Source organism: Haematobia irritans, chromosome 1 (genome assembly GCF_050003625.1).
Source record: "Haematobia irritans isolate KBUSLIRL chromosome 1, ASM5000362v1, whole genome shotgun sequence".
Lineage (NCBI taxonomy): Eukaryota > Metazoa > Arthropoda > Insecta > Diptera > Muscidae > Haematobia > Haematobia irritans.
In genome coordinates this window covers 210,674,743-210,698,841 of record NC_134397.1, presented here as the reverse complement: position 1 = coordinate 210,698,841, position 24,099 = coordinate 210,674,743, and the positions used below count along the sequence as shown (strand labels likewise).

The following is a 24,099-nucleotide window of genomic DNA, read 5'->3' as shown; positions in this document are numbered from 1 at the left end:
TTAAAGTAAAGAAAGACATTTTTGATTTAAAGAAATTGTCCTAAAATTAAGTGAAATATTGAAACTTTAGATTTAAGATAAAAACGCTTTATATATAGGCTAAGACTTATTTTGAGGATTTAGCGTCTTTGGTTTAAAGTTTTTCGTTTTTTTGTTTCGCGGTTTTTATGCCCTCCACCATAGGATGGGGGTATATTAACTTTGTCATTCGGTTTGTAACACATCGAAATATTGCTCTAAGACCCCATAAAGTATATATATTCTGGGTCGTGGTAAAATTGTGAGTCGATCTGAACATGTCCGTCCGTCCATCCGTCCGTCTGTTGAAATCACGAAACAAGCTATCGATTTGAAAATTGGCACAAGTAGTTGTTATTGATGTAGGTCGGATGGTATTGCAAATGGGCCATATCGGTCCACTTTTACGTATAGTCCCCATATAAACGGACCCCCAAATTTGGCTTGCGATTGCTCTAAGAGAAGCAAATTTCATCCGATCCGGCTGAAATTTGGTACATGGTGTTAGTATATGGTCTCTAATAACCTTGAAAAAATTGGTCGACATCGGTCCATAATTCCATATGGCCCCCATATAAACCGATCACCAGATTTGACCTCCGGAGCCTCTTGGAAGACCAAAATTCATCTGATTCAGTTGAAATTTGGTACATGGTATTAGTATATGGTCTCTAACAATCATGCAAAAATTGGTCCACATCGGTCCATAATTATATATAGCCCCCATATAAACCGATCCTCCGATTTGGCTTGCGGAGTTTCTAAGAGAAGCAAATTTCATCAGATTCGGCTGAAATTTGGTATATGATGTTAGTATATAGTCTCTAATGACCATGCAAAAATTGGTCCACATCGGTCCATAATTATATATAGCCCCCATATAAACCGATCACCAGATTTGACCTCCGGAGCCTCTTGGAAGACCACAATTTATCTGATTCAGTTGAAATTTGGTACATGATGTTAATATATGGCCTCAAACACGCATGCCAAAATTGGTCGAAATCGGTCCATAATTATATATAGCCCCCATATAAACCGATCCCCAGATTTGACCTCAGGAGCCCCTTGGAAGAGCAAAATTCATCCGATTCGGTTGGAATTTGGTGATGTTAGTATATGGTATCCAACAACCATGCAGGAATTGGTTCATATCAGTCCATAATTATATATAGCCCGAATATAAACCGATCCCCAGATTTGTCCTCCGGTGCCTTTTGGAGAAGCAAAATGCATCCCATCTGGTTGAAATTTGGTACGTGGTGGTAGTATATGATATTTAACAACCATGCCAAAAGTGGTCCATATCAGTCCATAATCATACATAGCCCCCATATAAACCGATCACGAGATTTGGTTTTGGAGCCTCCTGGAGGAGCAAATTTCATCCGAGTCAGTTGAAATTTGGTACATTGTGCTAGTATATAGCCGTTAACAACCATGCCTAACTAGGTCCATATCGGTCTATAGTTATATATAGCCATCAGATAAATCGATCCCCAATCACACAAAAATTGGTCCATATGAAGTTCATAATTCTATATAGCCCCCATATAAGCGACCCCCATATTTCAATTCTGGCTCTCTACGTACCGTGCAAAAGTCCATATCGATTCGTAATTATTTGTAGACTTACCTATACATACCTTTTTTGTCTAATATATACCATGTATGGACTAACTCACGATTTAGAAAACGATGTTAAGAAGTTTCAAGATACCACAACCCAAGTAATTCGATTGTGGATGACAGTTTTTCGTAGAAGTTTCTACGCAATCCGTGGTGAAGGGTACATAAGATTCGGCCTGGCCGAACTTACGGCCGTATATACTTGTTTGTTAAAAAACCGGGAAAAGAGAATGAAAATTTGATAAATGAAATGTGTATCCTAATTTTAATTTTCTGTAACAATTCCTGGACGGTTCCTGCTAATACTTTTCGAAACTGGAATGACACTTCTATGAAAACCGGCCCCAGGAAAATCAGCCCCAACAGTTGTAACTGCAATAATAAGGATTTAAATTTGAGAATAGGATACTCTCCTGCCGAAAAAAAAACAACGTTAATCCAATTGAATCTGAACACCTTGTAACTGTTCGAAATATATTTCGCCCGTACATACTATTTCGCACCACCACATGATACTCAGATATACGTATTTTACTTTCATACCATTACATATTACGATTAGTGTAATAATCACTTTACACCTCTACTTATATTTACTGTGATTCACGATACCTACCACTATAGCCCTTTATCACTCAACGACTACTATGTTTTAACTACTGGGTGTTGCCAGTTACAGAGTGATTTCTGACTACAATTTTTTTTATTATTTTTTGGTCGCTATAGAGATAATTCCCATTCACATCATTGTTACCCCCACTTATAAGGGCAGCCTTTTTAGTGAGTAAGCAGAATTGGCATAGATCCGTCTAATAAAAAGTAGTTCACCCCCATATGCTTTCGCTTGCTTCCGTACGAGTATGTTAATGGCCTCTGTTTTTTGGGATGCGCATGGAATAAATTTTATTGATTATCTTGAGAAGGGAAAAACCATCAACAGTGACTATTATATTGAAGGTCGTAAGGTCAATTGTAAGTTAGTCCACACGGGGTATATATTAAACTAAAAAGGCCGATTAAATACGTGTATTATTCAGATTGACAAAATTTTCTATAGAAATAAAATTTTTACAAAATTTTCTATAGAAACAACATTTTAACAAAATTTTCTATAGAAATAAAATTTTGACAACATTTTTTATAGAAATAAAATTTTGACAAAATTTTCTATAGAAATAAAATTTTTACAAAATTTTCTATAGAAATAAAATGTTGACAAAATTTTCTATAGAAAAAAAATGTTGACAAAATTTTCTATGGAAAAAAAATTTTGACAAAATTTTCTATAGCAATAAAATTTTGACAAAAATTTTCTAAAGAAATAAAATTTTTACAAAATGTTCTATAGAAATAAAATGTTGACAAAATTTTCTATGGAAAAAAAATTTGGTGGATTATTTTTGGGTATCGGCTATATATACAACTATAGACATATAGAAATAAAATTTTGACAAAATTTTCTATAGAAATAAAATTTTGACAAAATTTTCTATAGAAATAAAATTTTGACAAAATTTTCTATGAAAAAAAAAAAAATTTGGTAGATTATTTTTGGGGATCGGCTATATATATAACTATAGACCGATATGGACCAATTTTGGCATGGTTGTTAGCGGCCATGTACTAGCGCAATGTACCAAATTTCACCACGTACCAAATTTCAACCGGATCGGATAAATTTTCCTCCTCCAAGAGCTCCGATGTGGACCAATTGCTGCATGGTTGTTAGATACCATATACTAACACCATGTACCAAATTTCAGCTGGATCGGATGTAATTTGCTTCTCTTAGAGGCTCCGCAAGCCAAACCTGGGGATGGCTTTATATGGAGGCTATATACAATTATGGACCGATGTGGACCAAATTTTGCATGGTTGTTAAATACCATATACTAACACCATGTACCAAATTTCAACCGGATCGGATGAATTTTCCTCCTCCAAGAGGCTCCGCAAGCCAAATCTGATCGTCGGTTTATATGGGGGCTATACGTATAAGTGGTCCGATATGGCCCATATGCAATACCATCCGACCTACATTAATAACAACTACTTGTGCCAAGTTTCAAGTCAATAGCTTGTTTCGTTCGGAAGTTAGCGTGATTTCAACAGACGGACGGACGGACATGTTCAGATCGACTCAGAATTTCTCCACGACCCAGAATATATATACTTTATCGGGTCTTAGAGCAATGTTTCGATGTGTTATAAACGTAATGACAAAGTTAATATACCCCCCGTCCTATGGTGGAGGGTACAAAAATCTATATGAGACAATTATATTTTTATAAAGTCTTGTGAAATAATTAATGGAAAAGAACTAAGGAATTGATTGTGAAACATTTACCCCCATATTCATAAAAGTTAACATGAACTTTAAACCTACTATTACCATACAAATTCGTTCGTTAACTATCAGTAAATTATTATGAATATGGGCATTAATATTTATAATTTAATTAATTTAAAAAAGTAACCGTGAAAACAAGCTGGTTTTCAGCTTGTTTTTCTTTTTATTTTTAAGGTTTGTGCGTCCTTAAAGGTAATCTTGGACGACTCCTGGTCTATCTCAGCCTACGACAAAACCACCTTATAACCTAGTGCTTAAAAATTTAGTCACAATCAGAAATATTGTTTCTAGTCATATCTTAAAAATTAATCTACGTTAAAAAAAACTGGAAACTAAATGTCTGAATTAGAGAATTAAACGGTACTAATAATGTAATTAAAATGAATTAGAGCCTTTTCTTATATTTTTGTTTCAATAAAACTTTTATTTTCCTCCTAAATTTTGGTTTTCGGTTGTTTTATGGATGACAATTTTTTTGGGATTTCGACGGAAAATATTTTAAAAATTTATGATTTTTAGCCTAAAACTGTTGGCACTACTGGAAACAAGGTTTTGAATAATGCAAAAAATTTTATAATTAAAATATATATGCTTGAAGCAGAAATGTATGAGTTTGAGAGTATATGTATGCTAGAGAGGTAAGTTTTTTTACAGGCTGTAGATATCTTTGGACCACATTATAAACTGGTTGTTTCAAATTCCTCAAATGATCAGTTTAAACCAAAGAGTAACCAGATCAAATATGATCATAATTAAATATAAATATGTATAAATATATATTTTTTTATTACATCAAACTGTAAGCTCTTGAACTTTAAACTTAAAAGTTCACTATGCAACTGTAATAAGATCATGAAAAAGGTGTTTATTTCGGCTTTTTCTGTACACATGTAACGGTTCCTTGCTTTGATGTTCTTATACCCTTCACCACTACTGTGGTAAAGGGTATAATAAATTTGTGCATTTGTATGTTTTTTTTTTTTTTTTTTTTTTTTTTTTTTTTTGCATAGCTCTCCTCAAATGAAAACAAAAGCAACAACAAAATGCCTCATAGATAGATATCTAAGTGACATTGTTTTGTAGAAAGGACCACATAACTGTAAATTGGCATCACCTTGACATTGATTTTGAATCAGTTTGGCGAATTGTTAATAATTTCATAAAGTAGTATAAAACAGGAATATTTAACCACTGAAGTGAAAGTGCGAATAGCGTAGAAAAATGGGCAAATTGCCACCCAAAATCTAAAAGGGATATGAACCAATTTTCGCATAGTAAACTGAAAAAAAAAATTATTTTACTTAACCGTAGAAAATTTCTTTAAAATTGGTAGAAATTTCGTGCAATATAGCGCCGAAAATTAACTTACTGACGGTAAAACGATCTTGTGGGTCAAATCATTTTTACTACCATCTAGGAAAAAAATTCTAATTTCAAACTATATCAGAGTAACAGTTTGGCTGATAAGTCCCCTGTCTGACACATAAATGGCGTCGCTAGTATTAAATGCATATTATTTTTATATAGTACCAACCTTCAAATGATTCGTGTCAAAATGTGACGTCTGTAAGTCAATTAGTTTGTGAGATAGAGCGTCTTTTGTGAAGCAACTTTTGTTATTGTGAAATATATGGGAACAAATTAATTTCGTGTTTTGATAAAATACTGTTTCCTGAAGGGAAAAAATACGGTGGAAGCAAAACTTGGCTTGATAATGAGTTTCCGGACTCTGCCCCAGGGAAATCAACAATAATTTATTGGTACGCCCGAAAGAGGTGGTTCCCGACGAAAACATCAAAAAAATCCACACAAATGATTTTGAATGACCGTAAAATGAAGTTGATCGAGATAGCAGAGGCCTTAAAGATATCAAAGGAACGTGTTGGTCATATCATTCATGAATATTTGGATATGCGGAAGGTCTGTGCAAAATGGGTGCCGCGCAAGCTCACATTTGACCAAGAACAACAACGTGTTGATGATTCTGAGCGGTGCAGCTATTAACTCGTAATACACCCGAGTTTTTCCGTCGATATGTGACAGTGGATGAAACATGGCTCCATCACTACACTCCTGAGTCCAATCGACAGTCGGCTGAGTGGACAGCGACCGGTGAACCGTCTCCGATGGAATAATTTTTATCGATTATCTTGAGAAGGGAAAAACCATCAACAGTGACTATTATATGGCTTTATTATATGGTCTATTATATGGTCCCATATGAAGAAGAACAAGTATATACGGCCGTAAGTTCGGCCAGGCCGAATCTTATGTACCTTCCACCATGGATTGCGTAGATACTTCTACGAAAGACTGTCATCCACAAATTTCAACTCACATGGTTGTTAAATATCATATACTACCACCACGTACCAAATTTCAACCAGATCGGATGAATTTTGCTTCTCCAAAAGGCACCGGAGGTCAAATCTGGGAGCTATATATTATTATGGACTGATAGGAACCAATTCTTGCATGGTTGTTGGATACCCTATACTAACATCACGTACCAAATTTCAACCGAATGGGAAGAATTTTGCTCTTCCAAGGTGCTCCGGAGGTCAATTCTGGGGATCGGTTTATATGGGGCCTATATATAATTATGGACCGATATCGATCAATTTTTGCACGGGTGTTTGAGGCCATATATTAACATCATGTACCATATTTCAACTGAATCAGATAAATTTTGGTCTTCCAAGAGGCTCCGGAGGTCAAATCTGGGGATCGGTTTATATGGGGGCTATATATAATTATGGACCGATGTGAACCTATTTTTGCATGGTTGTTAGAGACCATATACTAACACCATGTACCAAATTTCAGCCGGATCGGATGAAATTTGCTTCTCTTAGAGGCTCTGCAAGCCAAATCGGGGGATCGGTTTATATGGGGGCTATATATAATTATGGACCGATATGGACCAATTTTTGCACGGTTGTTAGAGACCATATACTAACATCATGTACCGAATTTCAGCCGGATCGGATGAAAATTGTTTCTCGTAGAGGCTCTGCAAGCCAAATCGTGGGATTGGTTTATATGGGGGCTATATATAATTATGGACCGATGTGGACCAATTTTTGCATGGTTGTTATAGACCATATACTAACACCATGTACCAAATTTCAGCCGGATCGGATGAAATTTGCTTCTCTTAGAGGCCTCGCAAGTCAAATCGGGGGATCGGTTTATATGGGGGCTATATATAATTATAAACCGATGTGAACCAATTTTTGCATGGTTGTTAGAGACCATATACTAACGCCATGTACCAAATTTCAGCCGGATCGGATGAAATTTGCTTCTCTTAGAGGCCTCGCAAGTCAAATCGGGGGATCGGTTTATATGGGGGCTATATATAATTATGGATCGATGTGAACCAATTTTTGCATGGTTGTTAGAGACCATATACTAACGCCATGTACCAAATTTCAGCCGGATCGGATGAAATTTGCTTCTCTTAGAGGCCTCGCAAGCCAAATTTGGAGGTTGGTTTATATGGGAGCTATACGTAAAAGTGGACCGATATGGCACATTTGCAATACCATCCGACCTACATCAATAACAACTACTTGTGCCAAGTTTCAAGTCGATAGCTTGTTTCGTGCGGAAGTTAGCGTGATTTCAACAGACGGACGGACGGACGGACGGACATGCTCAGATCGACTCAGAATTTCACCACGACCCAGAATATATATTCTTTAGGGGCTCTTAGAGCAATATTTCGATGTGTTACAAACGGAATGACAAAGTTAATATCCTATGGTGGAGGGTATAAAAAAGTGTTGTTCCACCAAGACAACGCACCGTGCCACAAGTCATTGAGAACGATGGCAAAAATTCATGAATTGGGCTTCGAATTGCTTCCCCACCCACCGTATTCTCCAGATCTGGCCCCCAGCGACTTTTTCGTGTTCTCAGACCTCAAAAGGATGCTCGCAGGGAAAAAATTTGGCTGCAATGAAGAGGTGATCGCCGAAACTGAGGCCTATTTTGAGACAAAACCGAAGGAGTACTACCAAAATGGTATCAAAAACTTGGAAGGCTGTTATAATCGTTGTATCGCTCCTGAAGGGAACTATGTTGAATAATAAAAACGAATTTTGACAAAAAAAAGTGTTTTTTTGCTAGACCGGGGACTTATCAGCCAAACAGTTATACCCGAAATTAAAGCTTGAGATGCGAGCTTTAATTTAAGGTAAAAAATATATATTCCCTTCATATTTTCCACATCGTTTCAGAATTTATTTCATTTTGCCAGCTAAAAAAATGCATACACCGGATGTGACCAACTGTCAATGCCTACAGGTCAGTCCGTGGACTTACAAGGAATGGAATCACCTCAGTTTTAACACACAGAAAAAAATATGTTGATATCATTATCCGTTCAAATATGACAGAATTATTTCCAAAAAAGCGATTTGGAATCACAGTGCATCCTATGGTGAAGGGTATAAAAATCCTTGATTATGTTATTAACTAATTCCTCTCCAAAGTGTGACTATGCTACGCATCTGTTCTGTTCTACTATGACTAAAATAATATCAATCCCTAAACTCTGCTAACTTGCACATTTATATACATAATTTGTTATCAAAAGTAAATATGCGAAAAAAAAACCGAAGTTGGCATCTGATCTTATTTTACCTCTAATTTTCCAGTCAACAAACTACAACAATAACAATAACAAGGTATGTACTTAATAAAAAAAAAAAAACAAAACAAACACAAAAAATACGTCTAAACAGAAAAAAATTAAGTTATCACACTTTTCATGTAGGTAGCTAGGTAGGCTGACAGAAATCTATTCCAAGATTGTCGTCTATCATCAAGAAATCTCATTCTCAAGCTCAAGAGGCAATGACAACGCAATCACCTGAAACAGATATTGAGTGGAGTTCCAAACGTTAAGACGTGTGCATTAAACGGCTACGGATCAATAATCGAAACTCAAATACGCACATACGCATACAGAGACAAATGTAGTTCTTTGGACTTGTGAAAAAATTGAAAGTGAATTTATTTAATTAAATAAAAGAATTACAAAAAAAAAAAACGAAAAAATTATCTGAAAAATTATCTAAAAAATTACCTAAAAAAAAATAACAAAAATGTCCTCATTGGAAAATCAAACAGAATTTCATAAGAAATCCGAAATGGATGCTATACCTCATGAGACACAATTCAAAGGTTCCACCGATTTCGTCCTTATTACCGATCATCGTACTTCAAAATATCGTAGTGAAGAACAATTGCTATCGGAGAAGCCAGTGGAAAATACATGTATGCGAAAAATATTTCGCAAGAAAATCCTATACAAACGATTACCAATACTGCAATGGTTACCGAAATACACATTAGCCGATGCTATTGGAGATTTGATAGCCGGCATAACAGTTGGTCTCACGGTAATCCCTCAAGGTTTGGCCTATTCTAATGTCGCCGGACTTCCAACACAGGTTAGTTAGTAGTAAAAGTGTGTGTCAGTATCTATGAAATGACCTTAGCAATGAAAATGAAGAATGAACAATAGAATAAAAACGGTTATTCAAATAAATAATTGTGTCGAGTCTTGATAAAACTGATGACTGATCTTGAATGATAAGATGTTGATGGAAATATTATTCTATACTTTTCTAAATATTATTACAAATGGCGTAAATTTATGACATGTAATAACATTTGTTTGTCTAAGCTGAAATGTTTATAAACCGGAATGGAAATATAAATAGAAAAATATTTCACTTGTGATTATGAATGGTGGTAATACGATGCAAGGAAACAACATGAAATATTTTTTTGTAAATAAACGATACCGGGAAAGATGAGATTAATATAACTGAAATTAAAAAAAAAAACTTATAACGACAAATTTTGTTAAAATATTCTTTAGAAATAAAATTTCGACAAAACTTTCTATAGAAATAAAATTTTGACAAAATTTTCTATATAAAAAAATTTTGAAACATTTTCTATAGGAATAAAATTTTGACAAAATTTTCTATAGAAATAAAATTTTAACAAAATTTTCGATGAAAAGAATTTTTTTATAAATCTTTCTATAGAAATAAAATTGTAACAAAATTTTCTATAGAAATAAAATTTTGACAAAATTTTCTATAGAAATAAAATTTTGACAAAATTTTCTATAGAAATAAAATTTTGACAAAATTTTCTATAGAAATAAAATTTTGACAAAATTCTCTATAGAAATAAAATTTTGACTAAATTTTCTATAGAAATAAAATTTTGACAAAATATTCAATAGAAACAAACTTTTGACAAAATTTTCTATAGAAATAAAGTTTTGACAAAATTTTCTATTGAAAAAAATGTTTGACAACATCTTCTATAGAAATAAAATTTTGACAAAATTCTCTATAGAAATAAAATTTTGACAAAATTTTCTATAGAAATAAAATTTTGACAAAATTTTGTATAGAAATAAAATTTTAACAAAATATTCTATAGAAATAAAATTTTGACAAAATACTCTATAGAAATAAAAAATTTAACAAAATTTTCTATAAAAATAAACTTTTGTCAAAATTTTCTACAGAAATAAAATTTTGACAAAATTTTCTACAGAAATAAAATTTTGACAAAATTTTCTATAGAAATAAAATTTTGACAAAATTTTCTATAGAAATAAAATTTTGACAACATTTGCTGTAGAAATAAAATTTTGACAAAATTTTCTATAGAAATTAAATGTTGACAAAATTTTCTATAGAAATAAAATTTTGACAAAATTTTCTATAGAAATAAAATTTTGACAAAATTTTCTATAGAAATAAAATTTTGACAAAATTTTCTATAGAAATAAAATTTTGACAAAATTCTCTATAGAAATAAAACTTTTAACAAAATTTTCTATAGAAATAAACTTTTGACAAAATTTTCTATAGAACTAAATTTTAACAAAATTTTCTATAGAAATAAAATTTTGACAAAATTTTCTATAGAAATAAAATTTTGACAAAGTTTTCTATAGAAATAAACTATTGACAAAATTTTCTATAGAAATAAAATTTTGACAAAATTTTCTATAGAAATAAAATTTTGACAAAATTCTCTATAGAAATAAAATTTTGACTAAATTTTCTATAGAAATAAAATTTTGACAAAATATTCAATAGAAACAAACTTTTGACAAAATTTTCTATAGAAATAAAGTTTTGACAAAATTTTCTATTGAAAAAAATGTTTGACAACATCTTCTATAGAAATAAAATTTTGACAAAATTCTCTATAGAAATAAAATTTTGACAAAATTTTCTATAGAAATAAAATTTTGACAAAATTTTGTATAGAAATAAAATTTTAACAAAATATTCTATAGAAATAAAATTTTGACAAAATACTCTATAGAAATAAAAAATTTAACAAAATTTTCTATAAAAATAAACTTTTGTCAAAATTTTCTACAGAAATAAAATTTTGACAAAATTTTCTACAGAAATAAAATTTTGACAAAATTTTCTATAGAAATAAAATTTTGACAAAATTTTCTATAGAAATAAAATTTTGACAACATTTGCTGTAGAAATAAAATTTTGACAAAATTTTCTATAGAAATTAAATGTTGACAAAATTTTCTATAGAAATAAAATTTTGACAAAATTTTCTATAGAAATAAAATTTTGACAAAATTTTCTATAGAAATAAAATTTTGACAAAATTTTCTATAGAAATAAAATTTTGACAAAATTCTCTATAGAAATAAAACTTTTAACAAAATTTTCTATAGAAATAAACTTTTGACAAAATTTTCTATAGAACTAAATTTTAACAAAATTTTCTATAGAAATAAAATTTTGACAAAATTTTCTATAGAAATAAAATTTTGACAAAGTTTTCTATAGAAATAAACTATTGACAAAATTTTCTATAGAAATAAAATTTTGACAAAATTTTCTATAGAAATAAAGTTTCGACAAAATTTTCCATAGAAAAAAAAATTTACAAAATTTTCTATAGATATAAAATTTCGACAAAATTTTCCATAGAAAAAAAAATTGGCAATATTTTCTATAGAAATAAAATGTTGACAAAATTTGCTACAGTAATAAAATTTTAACAAAATTTTCGATAAACATAAATTTTTTACAAATTTTTGTATAGAAATAAAATTTTAACAAAATTTTCTATCGAAATAAAATTTTCTATAGAAATAAAATTTTGACAAAATTTTCAATAGAAATAAAATTTTAACAAAATTTTCTATCGAAATAAAATTTTGACAAAATTTTCTATAGAAATAAAATTTTGACAAAATTTTCTAAAGAAATAAAATGTTGACAAAATTTTCTATAGAAATAACATTTTGACAAAATATTCTATAGAAATAAACTTTTGATAAAATTTTCTATAGAAATAAAGTTGTGACAAAATTTTCTATAGAAAAAAACATTTTTTGTAGAAATAAAATTTTTGACAAAATTTGCTATAGAAAAAAAATTTGACAAAATGCTACAGAAATGAAATTATGAGGTAAAATTTTGTCAAAATTTATTTTCCTTCAACCCAATAATTTGACAGATTTTGTTATTTGGTATAAAAGTTGTAAGGCGAAAAGATTCGTTGTATTTACGATAATGTTTTATTGGCTCAATTTGAATTAATTAAATTCATTAATATAACGAAAATTTGTTTACAAGTGTAGTCTTTTTTTACGTTATGTGGTTTATAATATTTAATGTTTTATGAAACTGAAATACTTGTTTACTGAAGGGAGATGTCGGACTAGAAGTCATCAGTGCATGTACGAGACACATAATTTATCGGCCTTCCTTTCAGTTTTATGAACGAGTCATCCTATTTTTTTGTGCTATAAAATGTTTTTTGTGCTATGAAAGAAAAAGCTTGTCAAATTGAGCCACTGAAAGAATTTCGCAAATACAATGCAACCAACCCAATTTTAGGATGCACAGTTAACACTATTTTAAGGAAAAATGTCTTTATAATAATAACATTTTAATTGAAAGAAAGTTTATAATCTTTGCTTCCATTTTTTTTTATTAAATTTATGTCAACAATTTCGGAAATTTGAAATAAACTAAGGGTCATTTTCCTTTAAGTAAAGAAACAAATTTTGAGTTCAAGAAATCGTCCTTAAATTCGCTGAAATACTGAATCTTTAGATTGAAGATAAAAACGCTTCAAATGTAGGCTAAGACTTATTTTGAAGATTTACCATCTTTGATTTAAAGTTTTTTTTTTTGGAATTAAGAAGTATAAGTTATGATTTGGATTTTAAACTGACATTTGTTTTTACGTGAATAGCTTTATTAATATACCGCGAAAATATAAAAAAAAATCGATAAATGATATCTGTATCACGGTTGCCACAGTTGGTAGAATTCTAAGAAAAATTGTACATTTTTTACTCTTTGGTACATTGGTAGAATTGTTGATGTTTTGGTAGATTTTGCAAAATATTCTTTTCACAAATTTTCTATAGAAAAAAATTTGACTAAATTTTCTATAAAGTAAAAATTTGACAAAATGTTCTTTAGAAATAAAAGTTTGACTAAATTTTCTATAGAAATAAAAAAAATTGTGTGGAAATAAAATTTTGACAAAATTTGCTATAGAAATAATATGTTGACAAAATTTTCAATACAAAAGAAATTTTGAGAAAATTTTCTATGGAAATAAAATTTTGACAAAGTTTTCTACAGAAATAAAAATTTCACAACATATAGAACTAAAACTTAGGCAAAAATTTCTGTAGAAATAAAATTTTGATAAAAATTCCTATAAAGTCAAAAATTTACAAAATTTTCTTTACAAATAAAATTTTGACTAAATTTTCTATAGAAATAATATTTTGACAAAATTTTCAATAGAAAGGAAATTTTGAAAAAATTTTGTATAGAAATAAAATTTTGACAAAATTTTCTGTAGAAATAAAATTTTGTCAAAATTTTCTACAGAAATAAAAATTTCACAGCATTTTCTTTAACAAAAAAAAAAATGACAAAATTTTTTACAGAAATAAAATTTTGGCAAAATTTTCTATAGAAATAAAATTTTGATAAAAATTTCAATAAAGTCAAAATTTGACAAAATTTTCTTTACAAATAAAATTTTGACTAAATTTTCTATAGAAATAATATGTTGACAAAATTTTCAATAGAAAAGAAATTTTGAAAAAAAAATTTTATAGAAATAAAATTTTGACAAAATTTTCTGTAGAAATAGAATTTTGTAAAAATTTTCTACAGAAATAAAAATTTCACAACATTTTCTTTAACAAAAAAATTTACAAAATTTTCTATAGAAATAAAATTTTGGCAAAATTTTCTAAAGAAATAAAATTTTGACAAAATTTTCGATAGAAATAAAACTTTGACAAAATTTTATATAGAAATAAAATTTTGACAAAATTCTCAATAGAAATAAAATTTTGACAAAATTTTCTATAGAACCAACATTTTGACAAAATTTTCTATAGAAAAAGTTGTGACAAAATTTTCTACAGAAATAATATTTTCTTTAGAAATAAAATTTTCTATAAAGAAAAATTTTGACAAAATTTTGTATAGAAATAAAATTTTGACAAAATTTTCTATAGAAATAAAATTTTGACAAAATTTTCTATAGAAATAAAATTTTGACAATGATGCAAATTTTATTATGAACCGAATAAAATTTTAACAATATTTTCTTTACAAATAAAATTTTGACTAAATTTTCTATAGAAATAATATGTTGACAAAATTTTCAATAGAAAAAAAATTTTGAAATATTTTTTATAGAAATAAAATTTTGACAAAATTTTCTGTAGAAATAAAATTTTGTCAAAATTTTCTATAGAAATAAAATTTTGGCAAAATTTTCTTTAGAAATAAAATTTTGGAAAAATTTTCTATAGAAATAAAATTTTGATAAAAATTTCAATAAAGTCAAAATTTTACAAAATTTTCTTTAGAAATAAAATTTTGACTAAATTTTCTATAGAATTAAAAAAAAACTGTAGAAATAAAATTTTGACAAAATTTTCTATAGAAATAAAAGTTTGACAAAATTTCCTATTGAAATAAAATTTTAACAAAATTTTCGATAGAAACAAAATTTCGAGAAAATTTTCTATGGAAATAAAATTTTGAGAAAATTTTCTATGGAAATAAAATTTTGAGAAAATTTTCTATAGAAATAAAATTTTTGACAAAATTTTGTATAGAAATAAAATTTTGTTGTGAAATAAAATTTTCACAATATTTTCTTTAAAAAAATTGTTGACAAAATTTTCGATAGAAATAAAATTGTGATAAAATTTTATATAAAAATAAAATTTTTCGATAGAAAGGAAATTTTGACAATATTTTCTATATAAATAAAATTCTCACAAAATGTTCTATAGTAATAAAATTGTGACAAAATTTTCTATTGAAATAAAATTTTGACAAAGTTTTCTATAGAAATAAAATTTTGAGAAAATTTTCTATAGAAATAAAATTTTGACAAAGTTTTCTACAGAAATAAAAATTTCACAATATTTTCTTAAAAAAACAAATTGTTGACAAAATTTTCTATTGAAATAAAATTGTGATAAAATTTTATCTAAAAATAAAATTTTTCTATAGAAATAAATTTTTGACAAAATTTTCTATGGTAATAAAATTGTGACAAAATTTTCTATAGAAATAAAATTTTGACAAAATTTTCTATAGAAATAAAATTTTTGACAAAATTTTGTACAGAAATAAAATTTTGACAAAATTTTCTACAGACATAAAAATTTCACAACATTTTATTTAAAACAAAATTGTTGACAAAATTTTCTATAGAAATAAAATTGTGATAAAATTTTATATAAAAATAAAATTGTGTTTTCTATAGAAATAAAATTTTGATACAATTTGCCATAGAAATACAATTTGTGTTTCTACAGAAAAATATATTCCATCGTGGTGCAATGGTTAGCATGCCCGCCTTGCATACACAAGGTCGTAGGTTCGATTCCTGCTACGACCGAACACAAAAAAGTTTTTCAGCGGTGGATTATCCCAACTCAGTAATGCTGTTGACATTTCTGAGGGTTTCAAAGCTTCTCTAAGTGGTTTCACTGGAATGTGGAACGCCGTTCGGACTCGGCTATAAAAAGGAGGTCCCTTGTCATTGAGCTTAACATGGAATCGGGCAGCACTCAGTGATAAGAGAGAAGTTCACCACTGTGGTATCACAATGGACTGAATAGTCTAAGTGAGCCTGATACATCGGGCTGCCACATAACCTAACCTAACCTTCTACAGAAAAATACAATTTGTGTTTCTACAGAAAAATAAAAAACAAAATTGTTAACATTTGAATGAATTCTCAGGCCAAAAATTTAAAAATATTAATTTTTTAATAATCAATGCTTTCTCATATAAACGAAATGGACCCAAATTGATTCGAATTCGAGTTACTGCTCTTCTTTGGACAGGGGTTTCATTCTACATACAGAAACAGGGCATGAGACATAAAAAAATATAGTTTTTCTCCGTGGAATCATTACCAGTGAACGCCAATTGAAAACTAAACCTGAAATGTTTGCTTCATGAAAATTGTAATTATTTAATATTTTTGTAAATATTTTTCTATGTAAAATCCAATCCTAAAACAAGTTTTATCTGCACATCTTAACGTATATGTATGTATATGTTGTATGTTATTTTTTTTAATTCTTAAATTTTTTTTTCTACCTTACGGTAGAATAATAATAATAAACAAAAAATAGAAAACGTTTGTAATATTAGCATTAAATATTAACGTCTCTTTGACCTTATGTTGAGCGATTGTCTTACGTTACATTTTATGGATGGATATTTAATTATAGATATAAATTCATATTTTTATGCAATACAATATCCATTTATACTGACTTATTGATTGTTTCCGTAGCAGACTATGCCAATATTTACTTTTGAAATAAAGTAAATATGAAGAACAATGATAAGAAATTTTATTTATTTTAAATAATTAATATCACAATATATGTATTGAATTTGTATTTTTTTAATGTACTATAAGAATAATGTCAGTTAATAATGTGTATCCATTCTTTACAATACTAATTTTATTGAAAGAAAATCATGAAACCGAGTCGCAATAATAAAATATGTCCTTTTGTATTATTTCCAGTATGGTCTATATGGCTCCTTCATGGGTTGCTTCGTGTATGTTTTATTGGGAACATGTAAAGATAACACCATTGGATCCACAGCTATAGCATCACTTCTCACCTATCAAGTAGCCAAAGGAGTATGGCAGAGAGCGGTATTACTTACGTTCATCACCGGTATCATAGAGATTTGTATGTCAATATTTCGTTTGGGATTTTTGGTGGATTTCGTATCGGGTCCTGTAAGTGCAGGTTTTACAAGTGCTGTGGCATTAATTATCTCCACATCCCAAGTGAAAAATATCCTTGGTGTTAAGAGTGAAGGATCATCATTTCTACAACGTTGGATTACCATGATAAATGATATTCATAATGTGCGTTTTAATGATGCCATGTTAGGTTGTAGCTGTGTTGTGATATTGATTGCCCTACGATTTGTTGGCCGTATTAAAATCGGTCCCAAAGAGTCAAGCGAATCGAAATGGCATCATAAAATGTTCAATAAACTATTCTGGTTTATGGGTATTATGCGTAATGCAACTGTGGTTATAGTATGTGGGGCGGTCAGTATGTATTTGGAGTCACATGGAAAACATTATTTCCGTTTAACTGGTATTGTGCCTCAGGGTTTGCCGAAACCTTCATTACCGCCCTTTTCCATAGAGGCAAGGCCGGGTAATGTTACTCTGGGTATATCTGAGGTGCAAGGTGAATCTTTCTTCGATATGATCGGCAATTTGGGATATGGTCTGATAATTGTTCCAATGATTGCTATGCTCGAGAATGTATCGGTGTGTAAAGCTTTTGGTGAGTAAACAAAAATTTAATATTTAATTCTATTAAATAAATTCAAATTTAAAATACATACCAATTTATTATATTAAGAAAACACTAAGCCTAAATCAGTTAGATAAATGGCTAATTTTATTGCATTCCAGTTCATTTCAATTCATTCCATATCACTGAATTTCAAATAAATCCCCATCTATTAAATCAATAGACTGTAACCTTGTTTTGTAATCGGCTGATATAGACCAGTGGTCATCCAGGATCACATTTAAGAACCCACGAACCTTAAATTAAAAACAGCTGGACAGCTTGCGGCTTTATTGTTCGAATATTAGTCGGAGTTGTCGACAGTTCGTTTGTTGACGGTGATAGATTTTTGTTCGTTTGGCATTATTAGATCAGGAAATGTGGTTTCAGTTCGTTACTTTATCTTGGTCGTTTGCGTTGACTCGTTGATTTTGTGGTTTGACTCATCGGTTGTCGAGGTTCGGGTTGATTCAGATCATTGGAATTTCGTTTATTTGACTTTATAAGTTCGGGAAATGTGGTTTCGGTTTTGTTCATTCGGTTCATTGCACCACCTTGGCGTTGATTCATTGATTTAGATCAGGTTTGGTTTCGTTGGTTCGGCAGGAATTTCGTTTATTTGACGTTATAAGTTCGGAAAATATGGTTTCGGTTTTGTTCATTCGGTTCATTGCACCACCTTGGCGTTGATTCATTGATTTAGATTAGGTTTGGTTTCGTTGGTTCGGCAGGAATTTCGTTTATTTGACGTTATAAGTTCGGAAAATATGGTTTCGGTTTTGTTCATTCGGTTCATTGCACCACCTTGGTCACATGCGTTGATTCATTGATTTAGATCAGGTTTGGTTTCGTTGGTTCGGCAGGGTTTATGCGGATGGCGGTTAGGAGAAGCGGATGCGTTCGTTTGGCATTATCAGGAAATGTGGTTTTGGTTCGTTACTTTACCTTGGTCGTTTGCGTTGACTCGTTGATTTTGTGGTTTAACTCATCGGTTGTCGAGGTTCGGCTGGGTTGATTCAGATCGTTGGAATTTCGTTTATTTGACGTCATAAGTTCGGAAAATGTGGTTTCGGGTTTGTTCATTCGGTTCATTGCACCACCTTGGCGTTGATTCATTGATTTAGATCAGGTTTGGTTTCGTTGGTTCGGCAGGAATTTCGTTTATTTGACGTTATAAGTTCGGGAAATTTGGTTTCGGTTTTGTTCATTCGGTTCATTGCACCACCTTGGCGTTGATTCATTGATTTAGATCAGGTTTGGTTTCGTTGGTTCGGCAGGAATTTCGTTTATTTGACGTTATAAGTTCGGGAAATGTGTTTTCGGTTTTGTTCATTCGGTTCATTGCACCACCTTGGCGTTGATTCATTGATTTAGATCAGGTTTGGTTTCGTTGGTTCGGCAGGAATTTCGTTTATTTAACGTTATAAGTTCGGGAAATGTGGTTTCGGTTTTGTTCATTCAGTTTATTACCCTACCTTTGTCACATGCGTTGTTTCGTTGATTTAGATCAGCTTTTGTTTCGTTGTTTCGGCAGGGATTTAGTTTATTTGACATTATAAGTTCGGAAAGTGTGGTTTCGGTTTTGTTCATTCGGTTCATTGCACCACCTTGGCGTTGATTCATTCATTTAGATCAGGTTTGGTTTCGTTGGTTCGGCAGGAATTTCGTTTGTTTTACGTTATAAGTTCGGGAAAGGTGGTTTCGGTTTTGTTCATTCGGTTCATTGCACTACCTTTGTCACATGCGTTGATTCATTGATTTAGATCAGGTTTGGTTTCGTTGGTTCGGCAGGAATTTCGTTTATTTAACGTTATAAGTTCGGGAAATGTGGTTTCGGTTTTGTTCATTCGGTTCATTGCACCACCTTGGCGTTGATTCATTGATTTAGATCAGGTTTGGTTTCGTTGGTTCGGCAGGAATTTCGTTTATTTGACGTTATAAGTTCGGGAAATGTGGTTTCGGTTTTGTTCATTCGGTTCATTGCACCACCTTGGCGTTGATTCATTGATTTAGATCAGGTTTGGTTTCGTTGGTTCGGCAGGGTTTATGCGGATAGCGGTTAGGAGAAGCAGATGCTGGCGGATAAGGGTACAGGTCAATAGGGGGGCTAATGAAAGAAACTAAAACGGTGAGGAAGCCAACTAGGATGTGTTGCCAGCCTGTATGGGGGCTTTTCCTCAAATTGGGAATATTTTTTTGTGGATGAAGACGAACATTTTGAGTTGGGGTCTTAGGGATTTGATGGAGAAATCCCATAAATTTGGGGATTTTTTTCCCGTAATCGGTTCAGCATAATAAATCAGGTTTACAATCTTAGTTAACATGAAATTCTTTTTATTTCTACATTATTAAAAAAGAAGGACAGTGAATCGTTAAAATTTAAAAATAAAACTTTACTCCTCCGTAGTGCAATGGTTAGCGTGCCAGCCTTGCATACACAAGGTCGTGGGTTCTATTCCTGCTTCGACCGAACACCAAAAAGTTTTTCATCTTTGGATTATCCCACCTCAGTAATGCTGGTGACATTTTTGAAGGTTTCAAAGCTTCTCGAAGTGGTTTCACTGCAATATGGAACGCCGTTCGGACTCGGCTATAAAAAGGAGGTCCCTTGTCATTGAGCTTAACATGGAATCGGGCAGCACTCAGTGATAAGAGAGAAGTTTCACAATGGACTGAATAGTCTAAGTGAGCCTGAAACATCGGGCTGCCACCTAAACTAACCTTAAGTTAGGTTAGGTTAGGTGGCAGCCCGATGTATCAGGCTCACTTAGACTATTCAGTCCATTGTGATACCACATCGATGAACTTCTCTTTTATCACTGACCCAGCAAAAAAAGCGTCGCCAAAAAAGTAATGAAAATGTTCTTTTTTGGATCCGGAAATGGTGCAAAATTGACGCAGAAGCGATGAATTTAACATGGGCTTGTCATAGGACGGAAGTCCTCCATTTCAACAGCCGTTGCACTGAATTTGCATCACTTCTTCAGGTGTGATCCGAATTCAATGTTTTGAATGTAAATTAAGAAATTCTGTAATATTTTGTCAAATAAATAATTTTTATAATTTTTTATAATTTTTAATGGATTCTAACGCTTGTCGGAAACGTTTGACCTCAAATATTTTCAAAAATTCACAGTTTTTTCAGATTGGATTTAGCATTTTTTTAGATAAAATTTAAATGATTTGTACCATTTCATAAATTCTTACTCTGTTTTTAACCTATTTGAAACAAAAAAGTTAAAATTACCCATTAAAAGTATGAAAAAACAAAGTTATACAAAATTGAATTAAAAGAACTTCCTGGGTAGTTAAAATAAAGAACATCATTGGGAGTGCATCTACTGGAAGCGCTTTTAAAGTTGTGCCTTTGGAAGAACTTCCAAATTTTTTTGCTGGGGAGTGCTACCCGATTCCATGTTTAGCTCAATGACAAGGGACCTCCGTTTTAGAGCCGAGTCCGAACGGCGTTCCACATTGCAGTGAGAGAAGCTTTGAAACCCTCATAAATGTCACCAGCATTACTGAGGTGGGATAATCCACCGCTGAAAAACTGTTTGATGTTCGGACGAAGCAGGAATCGAACCCACGACCTTGTGTATGCAAGGCGGGCATGCTAACCATTGCACCACGGTGGCTCCCTAACCTTACTCCTCTTTATTTTACGGTATACAAAAATGTGCCTATGGAGCAATTGGACTAGAAACGGGCAAAACATTTTTTCTACAATAGTGAAATCATTTCGTGAGAATTCGGGCCTAAATGTTAGAAATTATGAAGATGCACAGAAGAAATTTCACGAAAAATTTTCCAGTTAAAATTTTAATTGAGTTTTAAAAAACATTCATTTAAAAATTTAATTGAATCAACAAATTTTTTAATTGAATCAAAAATCAATCACGAAAATTAATAGTATCAATTAATTTTTTAATTGGATCAATTAATTTTTTAATTGACCTTCAATTAATTTTTTAGTTGATACTATCATTTCTGTGAATGAAGACATTTCAATTAAAAATTAATTGGAATTTCGTGATTGAATCAGAAAATTTTTTTTGTGTGTGGTTAACATTCATATTTAACAGGTTGTCTGATAAGTCCCCGGTCTAACAAAGAAAAACACATTTTTTTGTCAAAATTCGTTTTTATTATTCAACATAGTTCCCTTCAAGAGCGATACAACGATTATAACGACCTTCCAATTTTTGATACCATTTTGGTAGTACTCCTTCGGTTTTGCCTCAAAATAGGCCTCAGTTTCGGCAAGCACCTCTTCATTGCAGCCATTTTTTTCCCCTGCGAGCATCCTTTTGAGGTCTGAGAATAACAAAAAGCCGCTGGGGGCCAGATCTGGTGAATACGGTGGGTGGGGAAGCAATTCGAAGCCCAATTCATGAATTTTTGCTATCGTTCTCAATGACTTGTGGCACGGTGCGTTGTCTTGGTGGAACAACACTTTTTTCCTTCTTCATATGGGGCCGTTTTGCCGCGATTTCCACCTTCAAACGCTCCAAACACGCCATATAATAGTCACTGTTGATGGTTTTTCTCTTCTCAAGATAATCGATAAAAATCATTCCATGCGCATCCCAAAAAACAGAGGCCATTACTTTGCCAGCGGACTTTTGAGTCTTTCCACGCTTCGGAGACGGTTCACCGGTCGCTGTCCACTCAGCCGACTGTCGATTGGACTCAGGAGTGTAGTGATGGAGCCATGTATCATCTATTGTCACATATCGACGGAAAAATTCGGGTGTATTACGAGTCAACACCTGCAAACACCGCTCAGAATCATCAACACGTTGTTGTTTTTGGTCAAATGTGAGCTCGCGCGGCACCCAATTTGCACAGAGCTTCCGCATATCCAAATATTGATGAATGCTATCTCGATCAACTTCATTTTACGGTCATTCAAAATCATCTTGTGGATTTTTTTGATGTTTTCGTCGGTAACCACCTCTTTCGGGCGTCCACTGCGTTCACCGTCCTCCGTGCTCATTTCATCACGCTTGAATTTTGCATACCAATCAATTATTGTTGATTTCCCTGGGGCAGAGTCCGGAAACTCATTAACAAGCCAAGCTTTTTGCTTCCACCGTATTTTTCCCCTTCAGAAAACAGTATTTTATCAAAACACGAAATTCCATTTTTTCTCCATTTTATTCACAATAACAAAAGTTGCTTCACAAAAGACGCTCTATCTCACAAACTAATTGACTTACAGACGTCAAATTTTGACACGAATCATTTGAAGGTTTGGTACTATATAAAAATAACATCCATTTAATACTAGCGACGCCATCTATGTGTCAGACGGGGACTTATCAGCCAACCTGTTATCTACAACCCAATGTTATTACTTGAGTAAAATTAAAAAAATAATTTTCCATAGTAGAGCCATTTTTTTTTATTTATAAAAAATTGTCAACAAATTATTGGATATTTTCGTGACGAACTTTATTTCGAATTTGGGATTTTTGGGGAGAAAAACTTCCTAGTTTGGAGACAAGAGCAAGGAAATATTTGGCAACACTTCAACACGGTGTTGAAGCTACTAGTGCGAAAGCAAGCTACGAGCCAATGCGATTAGTGCGGAAGCAAGCTAATTGCCGAAGTAATTAGTGCGGAAGCAATCTAGTTGCCGAAGCTACTAGTGCGGAAGCAAGCTAACAGCCCATGTGAATAGTGTGGAAGCAAGTTAATTGCCGAAGCAATTATTGCGGAAGCAAGTTAATTGCCGAAGCTACTAGTTCGGTATGGTTGAATTCCTGTCTTCCTACAAGGAGAACATTTGAAGAAAAACTGATGGATCTGCAAAAACTGCTTATTTTAAAAGTCTTCAAATGATAGCTTTTAATAGTTTTTTTTTGCAAATTATTACTGGAAAGATCTATAAGTATGTGCCTACTTTGCGGTAAATTTGTCATACCCGAAATTAATGCTTTTATTCAAGTATGATGTCCAAATATCTGAATTTATAAAAAAACTCAAAAACTGACCGAAATCGTTGCTTTGCGGTTATGAGAAGTTGGCTTTTAATTCGTTTCACTACACTTAATCACATTTTATTGTAATATTTTATATTATTTTAATATATTTATAATTATTAGAAATTTCTATGATGTTCTTCGATCTTTTTTCTTATAATAATAAATTAATATTTTTTCAAGCTCGA

The 24,099-nt window shown here is 31.4% G+C and overlaps 1 protein-coding gene across 2 annotated transcripts in view; it reads left to right on the top strand.

Annotated features, from left to right (window-relative positions):
* The first annotated feature begins 8,861 nt into the window (after positions 1 to 8,861).
* LOC142222537 (sodium-independent sulfate anion transporter-like) overlaps positions 8,862 to 24,099 on the top strand; it is a 49,409-nt gene continuing 34,171 nt past the window's right edge. The window contains exons 1-2 of one of the 2 annotated variants that reach the window (XM_075292719.1): positions 8,862 to 9,459; positions 17,132 to 17,918. In XM_075292719.1, the coding sequence (XP_075148834.1) occupies positions 9,112 to 9,459; positions 17,132 to 17,918 (1,135 nt within the window). In that variant the 5' untranslated portion in view covers positions 8,862 to 9,111. The remainder of the gene's footprint in view (positions 9,460 to 17,131; positions 17,919 to 24,099) is intronic. The other variant, XM_075292718.1, reaches the window with a different exon arrangement.